Source organism: Malaclemys terrapin, chromosome 8, assembly GCF_027887155.1.
Source record: "Malaclemys terrapin pileata isolate rMalTer1 chromosome 8, rMalTer1.hap1, whole genome shotgun sequence".
NCBI lineage: Eukaryota > Metazoa > Chordata > Testudines > Emydidae > Malaclemys > Malaclemys terrapin.
Window position 1 is genome coordinate 85,726,089 of NC_071512.1, and position 24,720 is coordinate 85,750,808.

The window sequence follows — 24,720 nt, forward strand, 5'->3', positions numbered from 1 at the left end:
AATTATCCAAGGTAAAAGCATTAAAAATAAGAAATTCAGCCTATACTTCTGCATGTGTTTGCCACATGTCATTAAAGCAAACAGAATCTGGTGCTGACATTCTCATGGAGGAGAAATATGAAATATTTGTCATGAAATTAATAATGAAATTTACTGTGATTATAGGTTTGGGGGAGGACCGGCTGTTAACCACCTGTATGTTTGTCATACCTGCCAAATAGAGGCTGAGAAAACTGAAAAAAGAAGGAAGACTGAATTGGAAATGTTTATTCGGGTAAAAATTAGTAATCAATATTCTCTGATACTTTCCAGTCTTTTTTGTCCTTATCTTGTAGATTCTTCAGAAGCAATATTTTGACCAGGATTCTCAAATTCTTTCATAGTGTGATTCATATTTCAATAGAGCAGGTTTTTTTACATGAACCACCTACTCTCATTTGCAATACTATAATAGCCCTGTAGTATCTATGGCAATTGCGTATGTGGGACCTGTAACAATAGGGAAACATTGAATATGTTTTTAGCTGATTTTTTTTTTTTTTTTTTAGTGCTACTTAGGTGGAAACAAGGAATAGAGCCAGCACCATATGAACAATCAGTTCTTTGAGAAGTGTCCCTATGGGTGCTCCACTATAGGGGTGTGTGTGTGTGTGTGTGTGTGTGTGCGCGCGCATGCCTCCAATACCAGTTTAAATCCACCAAGATGGGAAACACTTGGAACTGTTTTGCAGAAAAGTGTATTCATCAGCCACTCTTCAGTTCCAGGTGGCTAATTACCGGGCCATGTTGGCCAAATATGACTACCACAACTATGTGAATTTCTTTATACCAGACCTCCCACAAAGACTAATTCATGGTGATAATTAATGAGGGCCAGCTGATGGTGAAAACATCTCTACAGTCCACATTAGACATGGCAGACACAGCAGCTTGTTCAGTTTCCACGGCTGTGGTTATGAGAAGGGCTTCGTGGCTGCAGTTGTCTGGCTTCCTGAAAGAGGTCCAAACCACTGTAGAATATCTTCCCTTTGAGGAAATGAAGCTGTTCACCGAAAAGACACATGCGTCCCTTCACATATTGAAGGGTTCTTGGGCAACCCATCATTCCCTGGGGATATACATGCCGGCCTACAAAAGAAAATACAGCCATTAGCCACTGTGTAAGTCCCTGTCATTGCAGTAAACACCTCAATATTTGTCAGAGATCTTATGAACAACAGAGAAAGAAATCCTGATTCCCCAAGGGAAAGCAGTCGGGACCACAATTGACTCTGCCCTCTATCTTGAAGCGGCAGTTTTGCTTCAGTTTGGTTTACAGGCCAAACAGAGACAACATAGGCAAGCTTATATTGATGCCCACCAGGGTCAAGCAATCCTTAGACTGGTGGAAGAACCCAGTAAACGTCTGTATGGGACCCTGTTTGCTCAGTCTTCCCCATCCCTTTTCCTGACCCCCCCGCGACGTATCCCTTGTAGGTTGGGGAGCGCATCTCAATGGCCATACAACATATGACAGATGGTCTCCAGCAGATATGTGTCTCCACATCAACCTGCTTGAGCTCAGAGTGGTCAGAAATGCGTGCGCTCACTTCCTCCCACTGGTCAAGGACATGCATACAAAGGTCATGATGGACAACGTGACCTGCATGTACTACATAAACTGACAGGGAGGCGCCAGGTCTCATTTCCTGTCCGTAGAAGCACTGAAGCTATGGAACTGGTGCATCTGCCACAACATCTTAATCTCAGAGGCTTATCTACCGGGAATACTCAACACGATAGTAGACAGTCTCAGCCGCAAATTCCCGCATGACCATGAATGGGAAATAGAGTCGATTCTACACAACATATTCTGACAATGGGGTATGCCGGTACTAGACTTGTTTGCTACTCACCAAAAAAAAAATGTGTCCACAGTACTGTTCCAGGGCAGGGATTGGTTGACACTCCATGGGAGACTCTCTCCTCCTTCCTTGGGACAAGGGCCTTCTTTGTGCCTTTCCCCCATTTCCTCTATTGCTGAAAGTTCTCTTGAAGATAAAAAGGGAAAAAGCAAACATCATTCTGATTGCCCCCACCTGGTACAGGCAGATGCTGCAGCTGGCATTACGTCCACCGATGACTACCGATCACTCCTTACCTCCTGTCACAGAACGAGGGTCACACCCTCCACCCCAATCTGCAGCTCCTGCGACTCAAAGTGTGGCTCCTTCATGGTTCCAGCACATAGAAACATCTTGCTCTGAGGAGGTACAGGAGGTGCTATTACACAGTAGAAAGGGCACTACGCGTCGTACCTAACTTCAGAAATGGAAGAGGTTCCAGATCTGGTGCCAACCCAAGGGTGTCACCCCTAATTCAGCCACCCCAGTGGTGGTCCTAGACTACTTGTTGATCTTAAAGAAATCGGGTCTCTCTATTAGCTCGCTGAAGGTTAATTTAGCAGCGATCATAACCTTCCACCAGCAGGTAGAAGGCTACTCAATCTTCTCCCACCCAACTACAAAGAGGTTTCTTAAAGGCATAGCAAACCTCTTCCCACAACCCAGGCATCCACCCCCACCCCAGTGGGACCTCAGTCTAGTGTTAAAAGGACTGACTAGTCTGCCATTTGAACCCATGAGTTTCCATGAAGATGATGGTCCTGCTTTGAGCAGGGGGTTGGACTAGATGACCTCCTGAGGTCCCTTCCAACCCCGATATTCTATGATTCTATGATCACCATCACTTCTGCCAGAAAGATAGGGGAGATAGCATCTTAACCAGAAAGAGTTTACCTGCTGAGTGGAAAAAATCTTTTTTTATGATGTAGAAAGAAGAGTTGAAAGGTTGTTTTTAAAAAAAAATTTCTACTTCTCTGTCCTGTTTTCCTCAGAGTCTTCTTAGAAGACCCAGAACTAAGAACTTTCCGAGTTCTTGAAGGGCCTGAGCTGAAGAATCTTTAACAAACTGATTTTTTTTCCTCCAGTTGTTAGTTGTTTTAATTAAATAGGTGTAAACAAACACAATCCTGAAATAAGAAGTTTAAACAATCTAAATATTAACTTCTTTAATGCATGCTGCACAGTTGCCAGAGATATTTCCCTTAGTGGTATCTGTTCAGCTGGCTGTAGCACCCCCTCAAGCCTTGTGCTCATGCGCTGTTATAAGGGGTGTCGCCAGACCTGTGACCTCACAGTTCCTTCTTACCACCTGTGACGGTTGCTGGAACGGTCTCTGGCTCTCACAAGGCTTCTTACCCTAGTGGTTTAGACTTTTCTTATTGTATATAGTTCCTTCTTCTGCTAGACAGGCCCTGGCCTTCTACATCAACAAAACCCTTCCGCAAGTCAACGCAGCTCTTTATAGAGGTGGCGGACAGGGTGAAAGGTCTGCTGGTATCGTCCCAGAAGATCTCATTTTGGATAACCTCCTGCATCAAATTTTATTATGAACAGGCGAGCGTGTCGCCCCTGGTTGTCATGACTGCCCATTCCAGGAGGGCACAGGCATCGTCAATAGCATTCCTCATGCAAGTACCAATCTGCAGAGCTGCTACCTGGTCTTCGGTCTATACCAGGGATCTCAAACATGCGGCCTGCGGAGCTCTTCCCTGCGGCCTGCCAAGCTCCCCACGCGCCCCCCCCCCCCCCCAGTTACTTTCTGTCACCGACAAACTCCCCCCCGGGGGCAGCGAGGGGTGTATGTCAGTGATGCGGCCCTCAGGCCAAAGCTCTAGTCCTCATGTGGCCCTTGTGGTCATTTGAGTTTGAGACCCCTGGTCTATTCTTTTGTCTCCCACTACGCCATCATCCAGTAGGCCGGGACAGTGCCAGTTTCGGAAGAGCAGAGTTGCAAGCAGCATGTCCGTGAACTCTGAGCCCACCACCAGGGATACTGCTTGGGAGTCAACTAGCATGGAATCGACATGAGCAGGCACTCCAAAGAAAAAAAAGTTACTAACCTTCTGTAACTGTTGTTCTTTGAGATGTGTTGGTCATGTTCATTCCATGACCCGCCTTCCTACCCCTCTGTCGGAATTGATGGCAAGAAGGAACTGAGAGGGCGCAGAGCCAGTGGCGCTCCTTATATGGCGCATGAGCACGGGGCTCCATGAGCATATCGCCAGCCCTCCAGATAGCACTAAAGAAAAAATCTCTGGCAACTGTGTATGTGGGTGTGCACACACCTAGCATGGAATGGACATGAGCAAGACATCTTGAAGAACATAAGCACTGACTCCGTGGGTGCTCTGGGGCTGGAGCACCCACAGGGAAAAACTGGTGGGTGCTCAGCACCCACCGGCAGCTCCCCGACCCGCCCCAGCTCACCTCCACCTCCTTCCCTGAGCGTGCCACCGGGTCCTGCTTCTCCCCCCTCCCTCCCAGCGCTTCCGCTGCGAAACAGCCGATTCGCACATCAAACCTGGGAGCGAGGTGAGAGGAGGGGGAACACGGCGTGCTTGGGGGAGGAGGCGGGGCTGGGGGCGGGGGCGGGGCCGAGACATGAGCACCCACCAGCACCAACAAATGTTAGCGCCTGTGTTGAAGAAAAGCAGTTATGGAAGGCTAGTAACCTCTTTTTGTAGAGTTAAAAAACTAGGTATAAAAACCTCTTTCATGCTGTCTTTTTACATTATAACAAAGAAAACAAAGGGCACAAAATCAGTTTTTTCTTTAAGGTCTCATTTGAAGGAAAGTCAGCAAGATCTCAAGTCATTAAGAAAACCAGGTTTAGATATATGAATTGCAAAGCTGTTTATATGGTAAAATAAAATGTAACTCAATTCTTCTTTCACATATCTGAGTCTGGGTTTCCCTGACATTCCCCGGAAATGGATGGTGGTGGACACTCTTATGCTCAATATAGGAGCATTAGTTTTAGTTGTTAGCAGGGCTGGCTCCAGGGATTTTGCCGCCCCAAGCAACCCCCCTCTCCCTCCCCCCCCAAACAAAAAACAAACAAAAAAGCCACAATCGAGATCTGCGGCACTTCGGCAGGAGGTCCTTCGCTCCGAGCGGGAGTGAGGGACCCACTGCCAAATTGCCGCCGAAGAACCGGACGTAACGTCCCCTCTCTGGTATGGCCGCCCCAAGCACCTGCTTGGTAAGCTGCTGCCTGGAGCCGGCCCTGGTTGTTAGTTATGGTACTAGATTATTCAAAGGAAACCTAAAATCTTTAAACTCTCAAATGAAGTAGGATTTGACTTTCAGATATTTTCTTGAGATTCAAGACTATCAAATGTTTACTGCTCTGATACCCTGAGAACGTTTAAATAATTTTGTATCAATCCAAATATTGATGCTTTACTCATCAGATACTAGATAGAAATCATGGTTTACTGAAAAAAAATCATTTTGCATCTAACTATAACAATGCAGGTAATGGGCTTGTCTGTTTTATTGTTTTTTCCAGCTCAACAGAGCATTCCAAGAAGAAGAATCTCCATCCATTTTTTACTGCATCAGTATGCAGTGGTTCAGAGCATGGGAAGGATTTGTGAAGGGGAAAGACAGTGGTAAGTAGCGATGTGGGGCTGTAAAACTCTCTTCAGTAGGTGGGTAATCTGTGCTCTTTCATTATGTTCTCTGCCTTATCAAATAGTAGTAACAGTAAAGTAAATTATGTCTGAATGTTGTCAGAAGGATAGAACAAAGAATATCATGAGCAGAATAGTAAAGAAAATATTTAATGCATACTTTGATAGTTCCTAATATTATGCAGGAAGTCAATTTCATAGCATGCTAGTGTCATTAATAGAGCTGTCTTCAGGTGCAAATCTCTTTTGTAAAGCTACAATTTAAATATTCAATAATACCTATTTTGGGGATTGGGCAAGGATAGCAATTGTGGCTACTTGCTTTTGAAACTGCTTGAAGATTTTATTCATTATTGCAATGATTACTCTTTGAAAAATGTCCATTTGTGACTTCATATCATAGTACTGTCGCTGAAAGCATCTGTTTCCTTTTCCTCCGTACAAAGTATACAATTCAGCAGTCAGTGAGTAGACCAAATGGGAGGCAACTCAACTGCAATGCTCTTTAAAAAAAAATAAAAATAAAAACTACTTTCTTTCCATTTTCAGAGTCCTAATCTTTTATTCATTCTTTTTTTTTTTTTTTTTTTTTCCACATTAGACCCTCCAGGCCCTATCGATAATACGAAGATTGCAGTCACTAAATGTAGTAATGTTATATTAAAACAAGGTCAGTATCTACTGATATTATAAATTCTTTATGCAGCCTATTCTTTGTTAATGGTTTGGGACACATGGTGCTATGAAGTTCTATATGCATTTCTGTTATTAAGCCATAGGTTTTAGTGGTTTTATACTCTTCATGCTAAGTTTCAGATAATATATGCATGCCAATTGGACTGAAAAACAGACACGTGACTCCAAGCAGCCAGGCCATCTGACAGTTTACCCAAGAAGATTAATGGACTAGTTTCTGTTGCAGATAAATCCAGTTACAGATATGAGTATAGAAAATAATGTAGAGAACTAATTTTCTATTGCAGGGGAAAGTATTTTCTCTCTGTCGTCTTTCATTAGCTGTGTACCACTCAATTTGCTTTGAGCTTGGAGTCTTTTCCCTCTAGGTTGGAGATGTTGGCTTTGAAGCTACTGGATGTAAGGTACATCCATTTCAACAGTCTATCCTGATTTGGATCATCAGTTTGAATCAAGAATTATGTCAAACTAAAAGAATGTAGCCACAATATCTATGTACTCAGCACTGTACAAGACAAAAATATCAAAGTCTGTGCCCAAGAAAAATGCAGAAAATGGAAAAATGGAAAAGTATAGAAAAAATGCACTGGGACACCTGGAGGAAAAAGATCATATTAAATTTTAAAAATAATTGTAATAATTTTTGTGAGCCTGATAGAAATCAGTATTCTAAAGGGAATTTGAATGAGAGAGCTGGGATCCTTTAGTAAACTGTTGTTGGTAGGTTATTACATACAGAGGGAGTCATCTGCATTCATAGCATATAGTACTAATGGGGGAATTCTGTGCCAAAAAAATTAAAAATTCTGCACAAATTTTAAAATCTGCTTATTTTATTTGTCAAAATAACACAATATAATCATGCCAGTTTCAATTAATTTGGTAATTTATTTCAAAATACCTGTCAGCAAGTATGTCTGTAACAATACAGACAACAAAAAAAGATTCAGGAAATGTTTTTGGACAAATAGATTCTTACTAGGCATATTAATACAGAACTCTGAGGAGTAATTCATTTAAAGTACAGTACAGAACCATATTTCCCGCACCCCTCAGAAGCAGTGCAAAGGCTTGGGGGAGTCGGGGGTAACGGAAGAGCTGAGGGAGAGGGAAGTAGTTGCTGGGAAGGAGCCTGGTATGAACTTGAAGGGTTGTTGGGTATGGGTGGGAGAAGTATGGAACGGTTTTTTGGGGCGGCAGGGAGGGATTGTAAAGGAGCATCCCCCATGCTGATTCCTAGCCTCTCCCATTCAGTCAGGCACATCTGCCCCCGTCAACATGTGCCCTTTCACCTCCACTCAGCCACCCACTCGCCATCCCTGTATGATCCTACACCCCGTCCCTGTCCCCATGTGTCATGTCACCCCTCAACAGCCTCTTCACCTCATTTCCATGTGTCCCTACAATTCCTGTCCCAATGTGTCTGTGCCCCCACTCAGCCATCCCCCTTCCCTTCTGTAGCGCTGCATGCCTGCCCATGTTGCCCTGCACCTCCCTCCCCCTGTGGTCTTGCACCTCCACTTGAATTCAGTCCTCTGCCCTAGTCTGTCCTCCTCCATTAGCCTTTATGAGCCCACGTCTGACCCCCTGCAGCCTAGGCAGTCTGTCTCCCCCCATCTCCTGATCTGGCCCAATAGACGCTCTGAAGAAGGCAGGCTCTTTCTCTTCTCTATCGAGCTGGGGTTGGCCAGGAGCTGCTGCTCTGTTCTAGCGCCACAGCACCCTCTGGTGGTAAGAAGGCAGAACGGCAGCAACTTTTCAACAGAAGCTATTTTCTGCAACAACAAAAATTAAAAATATGCACAGCATATGAAATATGCATGCATGGAGTGGCACAGAATTCCCCCAGGAGTAATATAGTAACTGTTCTCTTTCAAAATTGATCTTAATACATTTCATAATATTATCTTCTAAGATGTGGTTTTAAAGTTTACAGGCAATGTGCCTAAATATTTACATTAACCTGTTTGGTTTCTATGAGACTTAGACCCAGGGCATATTAGAGGTTTAATTATTTAAACTCTGTATACACAGTGGCACAGTGTTCATAATCTTAAGCCTCTGACTATAACATACAACAACAAGGAAACTGTGTTAAATCACTTACTGCTGGTAGATTGGTCACCAAGCTCTCACTCTAGCTTAAGCTATCCTAAGCCATAATAGAACTTGATAGGAATTGGAAAAGTATTTCTTCCAAACTCACTTGCCTTGCATTGACTCGGAGTTGAAAGAGAGAGAGGTGACAGGAACTCTGGTAAATACTGTACAGCGCCACATAATTGCTGATCCAACACCTGTTAAAGTCAATGTGATTCTGTTGTCATCTGTAATGTCCTATTGGTGTATTCTTCCTTGGGTTCTGAGAATTTCTTTGTGTTCCCTGCTTTATATTCCGCACGTTTAGTGCTTTATCTCAGCCACTGTGAGCAGACTGGACTCTGTGGAGTCCGTTAACTCCATGCCTTAGTTAGCTGGAGTTGGATGTGAAATCCTTTATTGATTGCCAGGACCTGAACACAAGCTTGTCTGCAATCAGCCTGGTGGACAAATATATCAAATAAGATGATTCATTATAGACACTTCACATTTTATAACCTATTTTGGGTTTTGATATGCTAGTTGTACATTTGAGATAAATTAAGTGCCACATTCTCTGGTGACCAGTTGGTTTTGGTATCAATTAGTATTGAATGTAAGAAACAGTTCGTTCTCCATTATATTCTTGACAGTTCACTTACAAAATACGGTCATCAGGTTGGATAGTATGCACAGTGTTACTGCAGAAATTCAAAGGGATGATATTAAATTTGAGTGTTTAGTATTTAGGGCAAGACGTTTTCTGCCACTCTTAAACATCTTTTTTTTAAAGCCTCACAAGAGTTTTACTCTAACTCGTAATCTAAACTTTTTAAGATACGCTTTTGAAAAAGATTAAATATATTGTTTTCAGGAGCAGATTCTGGACAGATTTCTGAAGAAACTTGGAATTTTCTCCAGTCAATCTATGGGGGCGGGCCAGAGATCATGCTCCGACCACCTGTTGCTCCAGTAGAACTTGATGTGCTTCAAACAGAGGAGAAGATTGAATTAGAAACTCGTAGTCTGTAGCCATCAGCACAAAGATGAATTTGTAAGAAATCCTTTCCACTTGCCTAACACACATTCCTGAAAGATGTTTAGTTTTTATTTTAGTTTTGCCTAGAAAGGGGCAGCTCATTGGGCATTATGTTAGTAACGGAAGAATTAGTTGAAACTTATAATATAGATTGTTAAAAAATTTACTTTGAAACCTTTCAGACAGACTATTCCCTTCATTTTTTGGAAGGTATGTGATTTACATATTTTGGAACATTTAGTTAATTGAAAAAAGTCACAATTTTTGCTACATGTTAAATCTATGCTATCCTTTGTAGAATTATAAAATTGAGATGAAGGATTTTAAAAATGCTTTTAAATATCACTATGAATTGCTGATCAGTCTTCTGAAATTTACAAAATGCAGTATGTCTTTAATTGTACAGTTTTGACAAGACTAGATATAAAAAGAGCATATTTTAAATGGATCATGGGGAAGTAGTAAACACTCAGGAAAAGTTAAGTTTCACTTTGTTTTGTTTGCACTGCAATGTATAAAATAATGAACAGCATAAAACTTTCAAATGCTTTTCTTATTTGAATGTATCAAATATATAATTAGTCTGGATGGAATATTGTTATGTCAGTAACTTATTGCCTACTAAAGTTTAAATCATATAATAAGCTTCTGTATATAAATCTACCTAATATCTTCAATAGTATCAGTGATGGCAAAGAATCTTAGACTTCTTTAGGATATTTGTTTGAGAGCATGAAGCGTGGAATGTAAATGATTGTGGACATGAGACTGATGCGCACTTGAGAAATTAAATTGTCTAGTCTTTTTATAATTAAATGCATAAACAGTTCCTTCTGAAAAAATTTATTGTATAGTTACAAAACACTCTTTGGCATGATTTGTGATGTCAGAAGTTGGATAAAATATGTTGCAAGATTACAAAATCTTGCTGGATAATTTATACTGGAATGTGAATGGCATTCAATCTTTTTTCTTTTCTTTTTTTTTCTGCCTGATATAGCTACCAGCTAATCAACATTATTCAAGGCTGGTTCAAATAAAAATAACCTTTTAAAAACTGGAAATATTTATTCAAATGTGTTCAAATTCTTTGAAATACTACTAATAATAAAGTAACTTGTTTGCAATAGAGATTTCACGTATTTAAGAGGTGTTCCTTAAAGTTTTCCCCATTTAGGTATTAGGAGATGGTGTTTAGAGACAACATGAGGTAATATCTTTTATTGGACCACCTTGGGGGTTGTTTGAAGGCCAGAAGAGGGGTTCAGGAAAGATTTCTTTCAGGATGGGGTCCCCATCAAGTTTGGGTTGTAATTTAATGATATCCCTATAGGTTCCAGTGTGGAGTAGCAAGTGACAACTACAAGTGTGCAGTCGTGGGTGGGGGACATCCTGTATTGAAGCAGGTTCTCTCAGGATATAAAATAAAATAATAATAATACTCCCTCTGAACACTGGATTTATGGTTTATTACAACAAACTGAGGGGATGGTACGATGAGACTTCCTACAAGGCATGTATCCGATCTGCGACTTCTAGCAGCAAATGTCTCTAGTGGCTGATGGGGAGGGCTCTGAGTTACTACAGAGCATTCTTTCCCAGGTGTCTGGCTGGTGGGTCTTACCCATGTGCTCAGAGTCTAACTGATCGCCATATTTGGGGTTGTGAAGGAATTTTCCCCTGGTTCAGATTGGCAGAGACCTGGGGGGGAAGGAGGGGCAGGTTCGCCGCCTTCTTTGAGTGATAGTCCCTATTGTATTCCATTGTGTGTTTATGCATGCGGCTGAAGCTGGAGTATTTGAAAGTAGTAGTGTCCATTGGTTCGTGCATGCGCCCTTGCCTCACTGCATGGTTTCGTCTGAGGTGATAAAGAGCAGGGCGGACCGACTTTGTCTCCAGTTCCTTCTCATCACTGCATGGTCAGAGTGAGAGCTACTAGTATTCTCTCAAGTATGACACATCTTCAAACGCTTAGAATTGTATATAGTTAGTTTTTCTTGAAGTGTTTTTTGTTTTTACTGTTTTAATGTAGTTTTAGCTTTTAGTAGTACAGTGAAACCCTGCTATAACGTGATGTTTGGGGTCCAAAAAATTCCATCGCGATAAATGAGGGGTCGCGGTATAGCAGGGTTTCAAACCGGTCAGTTTAAGTCAGTGGTCCTCAACGCAGTGCATTGATGTGCGCTGCCTAGTGCCCCTAGTGCCTTGTGCCCAGCAGGGGAGAGAATCCGCGACCCCGCGCCTGCCGGGGACAGAGAACTCCGAGGCTGCGGGCGCCGGTGCTCTCTGTCCCCGGCAGGCGTGCGGCCGCAGCTTCTCTCCCCTGCTGGGCACTAGGCGGGGGCACATCAAGGTCCCATGGCATTGGAGACCATTGGTACAGTACAGTATTAGGCCTTAAAGAAGAGCCAACTTATGATCGCGTTATATGCAATTTTGCGTTATGGCAGGGCGCGTTATTGCGAGGTTGTATTGTAGTAGAACTGAGACTTCGGGGGAATGTGTTTACGGGTTATCCATCCCACCACCACCACCACCATCTCAGTACCCATGGGTGGGTACCAGGCTATGCCAAAGACACCAAGATTTAAAATCTGTGCCGCCTGCCCTCATTCCTTCTTGATCAGCTATGAACATCAGTGCTGCCTCTACTGCTTGGGAAAAGCCCACATTTCATCCGAGTGCAATATCTGCAACTCCTTACCAAGCTGTACCCAAGAAGGCTGCATGGAAGTCGCCATGAGGCCTCATTCGGACCCAGGTTGGGGGGCTCCCCCCTCCATCCCCCGCACATCCGTCTGAGACAGCCAGTGCAGCCTCCTGCTATGGAGATAGAGTCCAGTTCTGGCAGTACCACCGATACAGACCCTGTGCTGGGAGGTAAGGAAGCATGCACATAAGCATGACAGTAAGTCTTTCTCCAAACCCAAGAAGGATGTCTTCCAGGAGTTCCAGCAACTGAGAGGCAACATGCTTCTAGATGCACAAGCATGACCAAAAAAAATGCACAAACCAGTTGATCTGTTAGTACCGAGTACTGAGCCCACGCACACCATCAATGTTGGTCTCCCTTAAGACAAGAAATGGATCAGTTTCGGAAAACCCTCCACTCCAGCACCGATTCCAGATACGGAACAAGTACCATTAACGCCAGGGAGATTGGAGAAAGCACTAGAGCCACATGAACTGTTTGTCCTATGAAAACTGAGATCTCCATGCCTTCCACTACCATCCACATCTAGGGAGGCCAGATGTCCGACTCAGGACATAGCACAGTCAAGACACACTTCAACACATCCTCCTATGGTTTACATGCTTCCACTGGCTCTGACAGTATCACCCTTAGAACTGGGATCCGAGTTTTCCTCAGAGGATTCCAATGGAGTATAAGGGCCTCCCATTCCCTACTGCCACTACAAGTACCCAAAAAGACCACCGGCATCATGGCAGTACCCTCTTCTACAACAGCAGAGGAGCAACTGGTTTCCCACACAATAAGGTCCTCTGCAGCACCCACCAGATCCTGGCCCCAGTACTCCTCCTCAGAACCCACTGATTTCATGAAGGAGGTTTTGCCTCTATCCCCACATACAGGACCTTCAAGCAGACACTTCAAACCAGGTATGGAGGAAGAACCGCTCAGTCCAGTTACAACAGTAGGGCCGGAGCAAGAGCATTTTCCATCGCCCTCTCCAGATGCTGCAGTGACTTTGGCTTCCCCCTCACCTCCAGATGACTATTGGCAATTCCAAGATCTCCTGTGAAGGGTGTTGGCTGACCTTCATATCCCATCCCCCTGGAGAAAGTACAAGACAAGCAGCATCAGCTCCTGGACATCCTTCATTCCTTGGTACCGGGTAGGGTTCCTCTGCCGATCAACGATGCCATTCTCTAGACAGCTCGAACAGCTTGGCATACTCCAGCCACATACTATGTCTAAGGTGTCTGAGTTTCTTTCCTCACCTCCCTCCCGAACCCAGTTCCTTTGTGGTGCAAGCAGCAACTGAATGGTCCAGACCCCAACACCTGCACTAGACCCCAGCTTATATCTATTCCGTTACCCCACCACCACCACCTTCCCCTCTGTCCGAGTTGCAAGCAAGAAGGAACTGAAGGGGGGGTTGGGCTGGCAAGGTCGTATATAGAGCGCCATATTGACGCCACTCCAGGGGGCTCCACAGCCGGCCCGACAGGTAGCTGCTATGGAAAAGTTTCTGACAGCCATGCAGGCGGTGCGCGCGCGCACACCTAACTGGCATAGATATGAGCAACCCATCTCGAAGAACAACAGTTAAAAAAAGGGTGAGTAACCGTTGTATCTGTTTCACCTCCCTCTCCAGTGGATTATGATTTAACACTTAAGCTTGATGAACATAGGGGCACCAAAAATACCTGCCTCTGTTTTTAGTGAGGAGTAAGAATGTTGAGTGGATGTATTGGATAAAAGGGAAAAATATTTGGATAGGCTGCTCTGATGGCTATTGGGCTTACTTTCAATGATTTCCCTAAGTGATAGTTAAGGTACAGCTGTTTCCAGTGTTAATTGATGAATAACCACATCAAGAAAAGACCCAATTGGAGCCAAGAGGAATACATAAGTTTGTCAAAGTCAGTTGGAGAGAATTTTCTTATGCACTCTGATTGCACTACATTCCTTAGCTTGGTTGGTGGGATTTGTTTCCCATATCTTTCAACTGTTGAGTTGCCTGTGTGACAAATTTGTTACCAATTGTAACATTGTAACAACATGTTTAAAAAAATGGAAGGGTTCAACTGTGGACTCGGGTGTCCCGCAGTCATGGGCAACGCCGGCGTTCACGGTGGGATCAGGGCTGGACGCACAGGCATTAGGTAGCACAGACACGGGAATCCCGCTGGTGTCACAGGAGGCTGGTGGTCCTAATGCCCGAGTTGCGGAAGGGGCGACAAAAGATTGCCTCTTTCACAGGGGGCAATCCTTGGGGTTCCATTGCGAAGTGGGCATTCTTGGCAAAATTTGTTAAACCTATATGCCATGTATAAAAAGTAAAAGGCAAAAACCTAGGGGCAGCTGTGAAATTAATATGAACTGTAGTGGCTGTCACGGAGTGTGGGGGGGAACACAAGGCCCTTCACCCCCGGCTTCCTGCGATTCACCAGGACTCTCAGCCAGCCAGTAAAGCAAAATGTTTATTTAGATGACAGGAACACAGTCCAAGACAGGTCTTGCAGGTACAGACAACAGGACCCCCCCAGTTAGGTCCATCTTGGAGTCCCAGGGGCACCACAGCCCCATGGGGGGGTCAGAGCCCCATCTGGGCTCCTCTCCATTAAATCAGCCAGCTCCTGACAACCCCAACTCCCTCCAGCATCCTTCACCCCCCCCCTCTCCCGGCTCCTCCCCCAGCCTTTGTTCAGTTTCCCAGGCAGAGGTGTCACCTGGCTCCAACCCCCTTCCTGGGTTCTCACGTTACATGCTCAGGTATTTTTTCTCAAGGCTAGTATCCCATACCCCAATACAGACCGTCCCAGCCAAACTCAGCATTCAAAGACCACATTAAGAACAGTCCCAGTGGCCATGTGGTATCAAAAAAAAAAAAAAAAAAGTAATGTATACCTGAGAGCTAGTAAAAATTGGGGGGAGAGATAGCTCAGTGGTTTGAGCATTGGCCTGCTAAACCCAGCATTGTGAGTTCAATCCTTTAGAGGACCACTTAGGAATCTGGGGCAAAAATCTGCCTGGGGATTGGTCCTCTTTGAGCAGGGGGTTGGACTAGATGACCTCCTGAGGTCCCTTCTATGTCTAAGCAATTAAAGTGCAAATTACTAACCAGGTGGCAACCCAAGCCTACACCCAGGACAAGTTGCCGGCCTTAAGACAGGACTTCCATGTGGAAAAAGCAAAACGCACCGGCCTGGAAGCACTGGCTAAGCAAGTACTGGTCCTTCAGGGACTCGTCAAAGATTTAACCATTCATGCCCACATTCTCCACCAAAAATGTGACAGATTTATGTTACCAATCTGTCTGAGACGTCAGGTGATCAGGCTGAGGCCACAGGATTGTTAGGGGAGGAGATGAAGGAGCACACCAAGTGACTAAATTTTAGAGGTTTATTTAATAAAATAACAGTGGTGAATGATGGCTCCGCCCCCATGTCACTCAGAGGAAGGAAGAAAGTGTTAGTGCCTGTGCCCTAACCCACTTTTATACTCTCATACACACAACTCGAGGCTGGCCAAGCCTGGGTGTAACGTAAGAAGAAGAGGGGGAAGGGTAGACAAGAGTTCTGTCCTGTGCAGAGGCCGTCCAGGGTCCGCTGTTAATCTCAGATTTGCTTCAGCTTTTAGGAGGGTTTTAAATCCTAGGGACGTTTCATTCAGGGACTTCTGTCCCGCTTGCTCTTTGTATCTGTCCAAACCAGCTTTTTGTGGCTTCCCCAGCTTTCCCAAAACACACCGGCTTCAGGGATGCGAAACAGTTATTTTCCCCCTCGCTGGCCTTCACCATCTCACTAGTTTTTGCAATCCCTGCAGTTTGGTTCAGCTTGCTTCTCTTTTCTTTTTTTTACGGCTGGTCAGTGTTGAGATACGAGCTCCCGGCTTTTTGGAATCAGAGAGTCTGTGTGCATTGGCCTTGAGCGGCTGGAGTCGGCTTCTTATCTTCAGACCAGCTGGAGTGTCGAATTAACCTGTTCCCTTCTCCCTTCCTCCCCCTTTGGCCTACAAAGGAATCTTTCACTCCACACTCACTCCTTTAACCCTTCCCAAAATACCTTGCAATGCCTATAACAGTGTTAGCAACATACAATGCTGATCTGCCTCCCCAGGGGACCCCCTGAGTGATGGGGCCATTGGGTTGTGACACCTCCATGCAATTATGCTACTTAGACATTATCTAGAGGCTAGCTGAAGAAAACTGTTGTAGGTTATACTTCTCTTTGCTGAGGTCCTAGAAAGGAGGAGTCAACATGCTTGTCACATCACGGACTGTGTGAAAGTGTTTGTATATTAAATCTAATTCCCTGCCTAAAACCAAAATAGTACCAGATCACAAATGAAAGCTCTTCTCTCTAAAGTGGACTCATTTCAAAATGAATCTGGGGACCAGCTGACATGACTGGCAGGTCTTATAGCGTCTGTAAAATATTGCATATTACATCACACAAGTCACCTGAACACAATTTTCCTTAGGAGTCATAGATGGGTACATAAGTGGATTTTAAAAAGTGATGTTTTCTGTTTATCCATGCAATCTATTGCCTCCCAGTTGTTGGAAACAAGCCAAGTTTAATTTTCTGACAATTACTATCTAGAGATTTTTCTGCTCAAGATTTTGAACTGCATAGGGGGAAGGTAGAACACTAAATTTGGACACTAAAATGAAGAAATAAGGTGATAATGTTTGTATAAGATGACTAGACTCATTTAAATTATGGGAAAGGTGGTTGGTTGGTAAACTATGAAGGGGGGCATTGCTTACATACAGCACAGTGGGAAAAGGCATTTGATTCTTGCAAGTTGGTACTATTTTAGCTGAAAATAGCTGCAGTCATAAAAAGAAAAAATACCAGAACAATTTTTATATCCTTTTCTCCAAAAGAAAATGCAAATTCCTTCCTATTGTAATTCTGATTATGCAATGTTTGCTTTCCCCAGAAATCAACACTTTTTGAGGTGACTAATTTTATTCTGTCTCTTCTATGTACCTTTTTGTAGTGTACATTCTAAAACAAGATGTCCTGGTTACCATGGTGACACTGACATTTTTTCCATGGCTTTCATTAAAATGGTAAATTTAAAAGAAGAGAGATGTAGCACTGACTGATGCTCTGTATTCATGTTTCCTTCCACCTAGGGGTAAATCTTCTCTACAGGACCAACTGGAAGACTTTTTAATTAGATAATCGGTTTTCTTAGCAAAACAAACACTTCCATAGTTGCCCAAATGTAACTGATTGGTTGCAATTAATTCAGTGACTTAATTAATCATTAAAAGTTAAACATTTCTAATTACATTTCTTGTCTAATGCTGTTTATAATTAGACTGATTCTATGATTTAAATACACAAGCAATAAATATCAAGACATTTTTTCAGCTGTAACTTCTTCAGAATCTAAAAATCCCTGTACAAATTTAGTAGAGGGCCACATTGTCTCTTACCTTTTTTTTTTTTTTTTCTTTTTGTTTGTAATCTAATTAGTTCACTTCCCTGCCCAAGAACCAAGCAATATAGAATTAAGCATAATGTTTATAAGTAAGTAACAAACTAATTATTACCTGGTCAAATAAATGCCAAAACAAAGACGAGAGGGAACAGATCTGAATCAAATTTACTGTGAGTGTAATATGTTACTGTAAATAAATATTAGTGGTACTGATACAGTACCAAGCTCTCACCAGAATCTGAAGATAATTTAGTCCCCTGCAAAAACTTAGGCCTTGTATAGTCACATGCATCACTACTTACAGGATTGGAGTCTTAATTTAGTAATAGTTAATGGTTCATCTCTGTTTATAGTGTTCGGGTTAGAAATGGAAAATGCTTTGGTGCCACAACTACCATATTTCTGGGACTTCTGATGAAGTGTCAGGAACCCTAACATAAGAACGGCCATACCAGGTCAGACCAGAGGTCCATCTAGCCCAGTATCCTGTCTACCGACAGTGGCCAATGCCAGGTGCCCCAGAGGGAGTGGAGCAACAGGCGATGATCAAGTGAGCTCTCCCCTGCCATCCATCTCCATCTGACAAACAGAGGCTAGGGACACCATTCCTTACCCATCCTGGCTTATAGCCATTAATGGACTTAACCACCATTAATTTTATCCAGTTCTCTTTGAAACGCTGTTATAGTCCTAGCTTTCACAACCTCCTCAGGTAAGGAGTTCCACAAGTTGACTGTGGGCTGCATGAAGAACTTCCTTGTATTTGTTTTAAACCAGCTGCCTATTAATTTCATTTGGTGACTCCTAGTTCTTGTATTATGGGAATAAGTAAATAACTTTTCCTTATCTACTTTCTCCACGTCACTCATGATTTTATATACCTCTATCATATCCCCCCTTAGTCTCCTCTTTTCCAAGTTGAAGAGTCCTAGCCTCTTTAATCTCTCCTCATATGGGACCCCTTCCAAACCCTTAATCATTTTAGTTGCCCTTTGCTGAACCTTTTCTAGCTAAGATAAATAATAAATCAGTGCAATTTTTCAGAGTGAATAACTATTAAAGCTTGTTTTTGAAAATGACATATTAGACCAGGGGTGGGCAAACATTTTGGCCTGAGGGCCACACTGGGGTGGGGAAATTGCGTGCAGGGCCGTGAATGTAGGGCTGGGACAGGGGGGTTGGGGTGCAGGAGGGAGTGTGGGGTGTAGGAGGGGGTGTGGTGTGCAGGAAGGGGCTCAGAGCAAGGTGTTGGGGCAGAGGAGGAGTGCGGGGTGTACGAGGGGGCTCAGAAGAGGGGGTGCAGAGTGTGCGGGGGGGCTCAGGGCAGTGGTACAGGGAGGGGTGTAGAGTGCAGAAGAGGGCTCAGGGCAGGGGGTTGGGGTGCAGGAGGGGTGTGAGATGCAACAGGGGGATCAGGGCAGAGGGTTGGGGTGCAGGGTGTGACAAAGGGCTCAATGCAGGGGGTTGGGTGCAGCAGGGGGCTCAGGGCAGGGGGTTGGGGTGCAGGAGGGGTGTGAGATGCAACGGGGATCAGGGCAGAGGGTTGGGGTGCAGGGTGTGACAAAGGGCTCAATGCAGGGGGTTGGGTGCAGCAGGGAGTTGGGTGCAGCAGGGGGCTCAGGGCAGGGGGTTGGGGTGCAGGAGAGGTGCAGGGTGCAGGAGGGGGTTGAGGTGCAAGCAGGGGGCTCAGGGCAGGTTCCCCGTTCCCGGACAATGGGAGCTTTGGCGGAGGTACCCACAGGCAAGAGCAGTGCACGGAGCCCTCTGCCCCCTCTCCCCCAGAGGCCACAGGGACATGGTGCCAGCCGCTTCCCGGAGCAGAGTGAGGCCCGCAGCGCCACGGGGTGGCAATGCCGTGGGATGAATCCAAAGCACTGAGGGGCCGGATCCGGTTTGCCCACACCTGTATTAGACTCAGATTTCACTGAGATTTGTGAATGGGATTTTTTTTCGCCAGCTTGCACTGGTTGATCATCTTTCCTGCACTAGAAATAATACATTGCATTTCAAATTGTATCACACTTACTACTTATTGAGAGACTGCATGTGAAATGCTCAATTGTAAATGACTGATTTCACTAGGAGTCCTACCACATATCTGTTCTTCAAACAAAGTTGTATTTGGTCCCAGAAAATGTTTCACATCACAACACGGCCATTACTGTATCAGAGTGAAAAGTATACAGAATGGCAGAATTAAATACTTTTTTTTAAAAAGCTGCTCTAGGAACAAAATGAAAACCTTCCCACAAATACAACTGTGACCATAAATAACAGGCCTTTTTAGTGTTCCCATAGTCCTGGATGCCAGGCTTCTTTGCAGGAACAGTAAGATTTTTAGACTGGAGCCAGAGGGGAAAAGGGACAGCACTGGAGGAAACCCTGGTAGGAGAGGAGGCATATCCCAGATCAGGCCCTACAGCTGGCTCGTGGGCCTCCTGGCCCTGTTTTCTGAGGATCTGTACAGGGATGGGCCCAGGGAACAGCCTGGGGAGGGAGCAGCACAGGAGCTGGAACAGATCAGCAGCAGGGTAAGTAGCAGCCAACATCTTTATTATAATTATGGGGGAAATTGCAGCATAAATGGGAGGGATTTTTGGGTTATGGCCAATAAAATAGTTCTGGAGGGTTATTGAAATGGGATGGCTTCAGACTCCGTTGAGGGTGGAAGTCATGCCATTTCCCTGGACCTCTTCCTTCCGTTGGACCACCATGTAGCCAAGTGTGTGTGGCGGGGGGGAATTAAACATGCAACTAAGTTTCCACTTAAAGAAAATCGGGATTACAGGTTTAGCAAGCATGAGTGCATATTTCTGCATATATTGCTCTGGTTGTAGCTATGTCACACTGGTAGACTGATACAGTTACACCATTACTACCATTAGAGCCTTGTCCCAGACAGCATAGATTATAAACCCCAGTGGCAGTATGAAGTGAAAAAAGTCCCTTGTGGATGTCTGTACTTGGTCTACTGACCAAGTCCATCCACAGCATAGTGTCTGAGCTGGGGAGAAGGAAGTAGGGGGAATCGGTTCTTGTATTAGCAAGCCTCCACATCCTAATTCAGTATCCTGTTTAATGTTCAACTGAATCTTCCTCCCCTCATGGCAGGTAGTGCTTGAGAATTTTTCATGCAGGAGAATCTCAGTGTCATTTTTGGGCAGGGTAAACTTCCAGTGGTTGCTCTGTAGCTTAACAGCCCTCTCCACTCTTTGATATGTTGTTCAGCCAGCAAGTGATGAAAAGATCGCCATTGTATAGATAGATGGAATTCCAGCACTAGCCTAGAACATTTGCTGCCTCTTCCACTCGGGGACCTCCAGCAGGCTTTCCCAGCCGGAAATAATATTGAAACCAATACTGGTATCAGGCCCCTGGTCTAAATAGCCTAACCTGGTATATTTAATTAAATCTGAAATTCCTTATTATGTCTTTGGTCTGGATACATGGCTACCAGGAACTTCTGAAGATGCCAGTGTGTAAAGATGGAATAAAAGTATCAAATTATGGTATGACAGATGGGGGGGATTTTTTTTCTCTTTCTATGGACCAAAAATAATTTTAAAAGTTGAAGGCCCTGTTGGATTAAGGCAAACATCCAGGACTCTTGAGGAGAGGACCCTCAACCAGCATGGAAAAAGAAAAAGGCTCAGATGACCAGTTGCTTGAGATATGGCACAGGTCAGAATAACAAACACCTGGAGGAGCAGGAGATGGAAAGAGAGAAGGCAGTGAGGGAGAATAGTGATGCAGTTCTTGATCATGCCCACAAGATGAGGGAGCAGTGTGAGTGGCTGGCCATCCTGATGGTTAGCAGCCTCCAGCTCCTGCACTATCATTAATGCCTTCGGACTCTCCTTCACTTTACCACATCCTGCACCCTGTGCAGTCATTGGACAATCCAAAGATGGGGTTGGCTATGACCCACTCTGAATTGGAATGGGCAGATGTTCCCCATTTATTCTATCCCTATACAATGTGTAAATCTGCAGGTAATGAGAATGGATACACACACAACATCCAGTTAGCAATGAGACTCTAGGTCAGAGGTTCCCAAAGTGGGCGATACCGCCCCCTGGGGGGTGCTGGAACAATCCAGGGGGGCAGTAGTAGCCTCGGGTGCAATTGGGGGGCATTGAATAAAAATAAGGGGGCGATGGAAGCATAAAGAAAGAATATAAGAACATTTTGAAAAACCGTTCGTACATGTTTCATCTGTTGTGTAACATAGAGTTAAAGTTGTAGTGATTACTTTATTTTCCAAATAAATTCACAAATTATAACCGATCAGGTGTCAAGTCCGCCAACAGCTCTTAACAAGCAAGTGTGGGCAGGCGAGCGTGTCGCGCATTGTTGGGAAGTCCAGCATGCATCGGCAGGAATATGTGCGTGTAATGACTTGTTTACAATACGATACTATAAATAGGCGACATGTATGAAATCTAATTTAGATTGTTTCTTAATTGTGTAAAAAGCAGTTAACAATAGTGCAATAAGTATTTAAAATTTTTTATTCATATTCAATACCTTCGATCTTTACGGATTACGGATCACATACAAAGCAAATTGTATTATTATTGTTTCAATAAAACAGCAATTTACATGTGAATATTTTTATACATTTTCTTACATATCTACCGTACGTTTCTGTGTCTCTAGTGCTTACTAATAATAAAATCGTAGCAGGCTTGTGTCGGTACAGTACTATTTGAAGTGTACAGTCAATATATTTGTCATATTTTTATTACAATATTAACGAAAACAGGAATGAAATCATAAAAAAACTTAACTATTAACATTTATTTATATGTATCGAATCATCTGTGTTAATTGGTAAATAAGGCGTGTGTTAATAAGGAACAATTATTTAAATAAGGGCAAACTAAATTAAAACTAACTGATTTTTAATTGCATATTGATTATTTTTAATTATTTCTTGATAAATTTAGTTTGATATTTGACAATTTAATATCAAATACATATATCTAATGCTGAGCAAAGAACAAACCCCAGTTTATTAATTTCATTAGTATTTTAGTTTGGTTGTCTTTTGCCATCTTACGCAAAAACCACTGTATACCTGATGTCGTGGGCGATATTCTAATAACACATCTTTCTTTACTGTATTGTAGGACATAGGTAGAAATATAGATACATAAAAGAACACAAATTTGTCACTGCATCTTTTGGTTTGTTCGCTTAAAGAAGGTAGATTTCCAGGGGGGGCGCTGAGTAATTTTTTTTCTGAAAAGGGGGCGGTAGGCCAAATAAGTTTGGGAACCTCTGCTCTAGGTAATGGCACAATTCTGCAAATTTGCACTTTCACTTACTTGTGTATAGGGAGCTAGGATGCCTGCAATGGTTTTCAGAATACTTTTGGTTATGTTAATAAGTTGGTTTGCTTGAAAAAAGATAGTCATGAAGTTTTCCAAAGCTTTTAATAAAATATCAGACTCTTACCATATAAAAGCGACAGCAAATAAACTCATATGTCTCTTACAGCTGCACAGGGCACATTTCCTCATGTCACCCTGCACTGAAAGGATATGCAAAAAGAAGAACAGGAGTACTTGTGGCACCTTAGAGACTAACAAATTTATTAGAGCATAAGCTTTCGTGGACTACAGCCCACTTCTTCGGATGCATCCGAAGAAGTGGGCTGTAGTCCACGAAAGCTTATGCTCTAATAAATTTGTTAGTCTCTAAGGTGCCACAAGTACTCCTGTTCTTCTTTTTGCGGATACAGACTAACACGGCTGTTACTCTGAAACTTGAAAGGATATGGGAACACAAGGAATCACTTGTATTTCCCTTGCTTGCCTGGACTAGTCTCAGTAATGACAAAGCACTTTCTGGTTGCCAGTACTAGATCTGCAAACCAATGGTGTCAGGCTTACTCCATGTGAAAATTCTCACCCTTATCCACCAGATCTCAGCACGCTGCCATCATGCAACTTGCTGGTACATGCCTGCATTGGTGTTTATGACTCTGCCTTTTTGATTAACTGAGGCAGGGGCGGGCAAACTTTTTGGCCTGAGGGCCACATCGGGTTTTGGAAATTGTATGGAGGGCCGGTTAGGGGAGGCTGTGCCTCCTCAAACAGCCAGGTGTGGCCCATCCCCTATCTGCCCCCCCACTTCTTGCCCCGACGCGTCTCCCGCCTCCTCCCCCCCCCCCCAGGTCTCCTGCCCCATCCAATCCCCCTCCCATTCCTTTACGGCCCCCCCGTGTCTGAACAGCACATAGAACAATGAGGCCCAGTGGATAGGGCACTGGATTGGAAGTGACAAGTCAAGGGCTCTAATTCCTGTCTCTGCTGTGGACCAGCTATGTAACCTTGGATGTGTCATTTCAGGGTAAGTGAAACAAACAGGAATAGGAAGGACAAGGTAACAATAATACAAGCATGTGTTCATGTACATTAGCTGTGCACACAATGTAACTTACTGCCAGTGGAACCATTTTTATGTGAGTGTTCTGTAGGTAAAACAGAGCAGAGGCTCTTCCAGAGGCACTTGAAGAAGACAAGGTAGTGAGTGGATTTATGATTTTTTGGTAGGAGTTAACATGGTCATAAGGGTCAGTACAGGGGAGAACTCCAGAAGTGAATGAATTAGCAATGAGGGCAAGGAATGTTGTAGGAGCAAAAATACAATCAACAGCACAATAGGTAATTAGTAATGTAAGTCTCAATCCTGCAATAGATCTGAGTAGTTGAATCCATGTGCCCCCATACCACTTCATTGCAGGACTGGGTCTTTATTCAGTTTCCCCTGTGTCTTACTCAGCAACAGGAAGAGGAAAACCATTGTTAAAAATAGTAAGTATGATTGCAAACCACAAAAGTTGGCAGGTTGACTCAGGAGGCTGAGATGACTTTTAACTAATTTTTTTTTAGGGGAAGGGGGTCTAGATTAAGTTGACAATGTCCCTCTCAGCAAAAGCTTCATTTAACTTTTCAACTCAGATTTCTTATAGTGCCAAGGCCTACAAATAACTGATTATGATGTAAATGGTATCAACTACTACAATTAAAATTACATAATGGTTTCCATTCCAATCTTACTCAGAACCTTCCTCAATTGTCACCCATCAGTCTGAAATTTTCCAGACCCCAATGGGTGTGTTACTTTTTTGGAAGTTTAAACCAAAATTCAAGTATGAGGAAAGTAAAACTCAAAATAGCTAAAAGTAAATTACAATTATAATGCAGTATTTTCAAATATTTTAAACTGTTATAC

At 43.6% G+C, this 24,720-nt stretch overlaps 1 protein-coding gene and 1 long non-coding RNA gene across 6 annotated transcripts in view; one reads left to right on the forward strand and one right to left on the reverse strand.

Annotated features, from left to right (window-relative positions):
- The window catches only part of USP33 (ubiquitin specific peptidase 33), an 82,766-nt gene extending 72,301 nt beyond the window's left edge, over nucleotides 1-10,465 (forward strand). For all 5 annotated transcript variants that reach the window (XM_054037153.1, XM_054037156.1, XM_054037155.1 and 2 more), the window contains 4 exons: nucleotides 166-274; nucleotides 5,395-5,497; nucleotides 6,120-6,188; nucleotides 9,168-10,465. In XM_054037153.1, the coding sequence (XP_053893128.1) occupies nucleotides 166-274; nucleotides 5,395-5,497; nucleotides 6,120-6,188; nucleotides 9,168-9,325 (439 nt within the window). In that variant the 3' untranslated portion in view covers nucleotides 9,326-10,465. The remainder of the gene's footprint in view (nucleotides 1-165; nucleotides 275-5,394; nucleotides 5,498-6,119; nucleotides 6,189-9,167) is intronic.
- An 11,506-nt stretch (nucleotides 10,466-21,971) lies between these two features.
- LOC128841770 (uncharacterized) lies at nucleotides 21,972-23,594 on the reverse strand. The gene is made up of 2 exons (XR_008445915.1): nucleotides 23,250-23,594; nucleotides 21,972-23,014 (listed from the first exon to the last, which is right to left on the reverse strand). It is a non-coding gene; the product is annotated as an uncharacterized LOC128841770 (long non-coding RNA).
- Nucleotides 23,595-24,720: the final 1,126 nt, after the last annotated feature.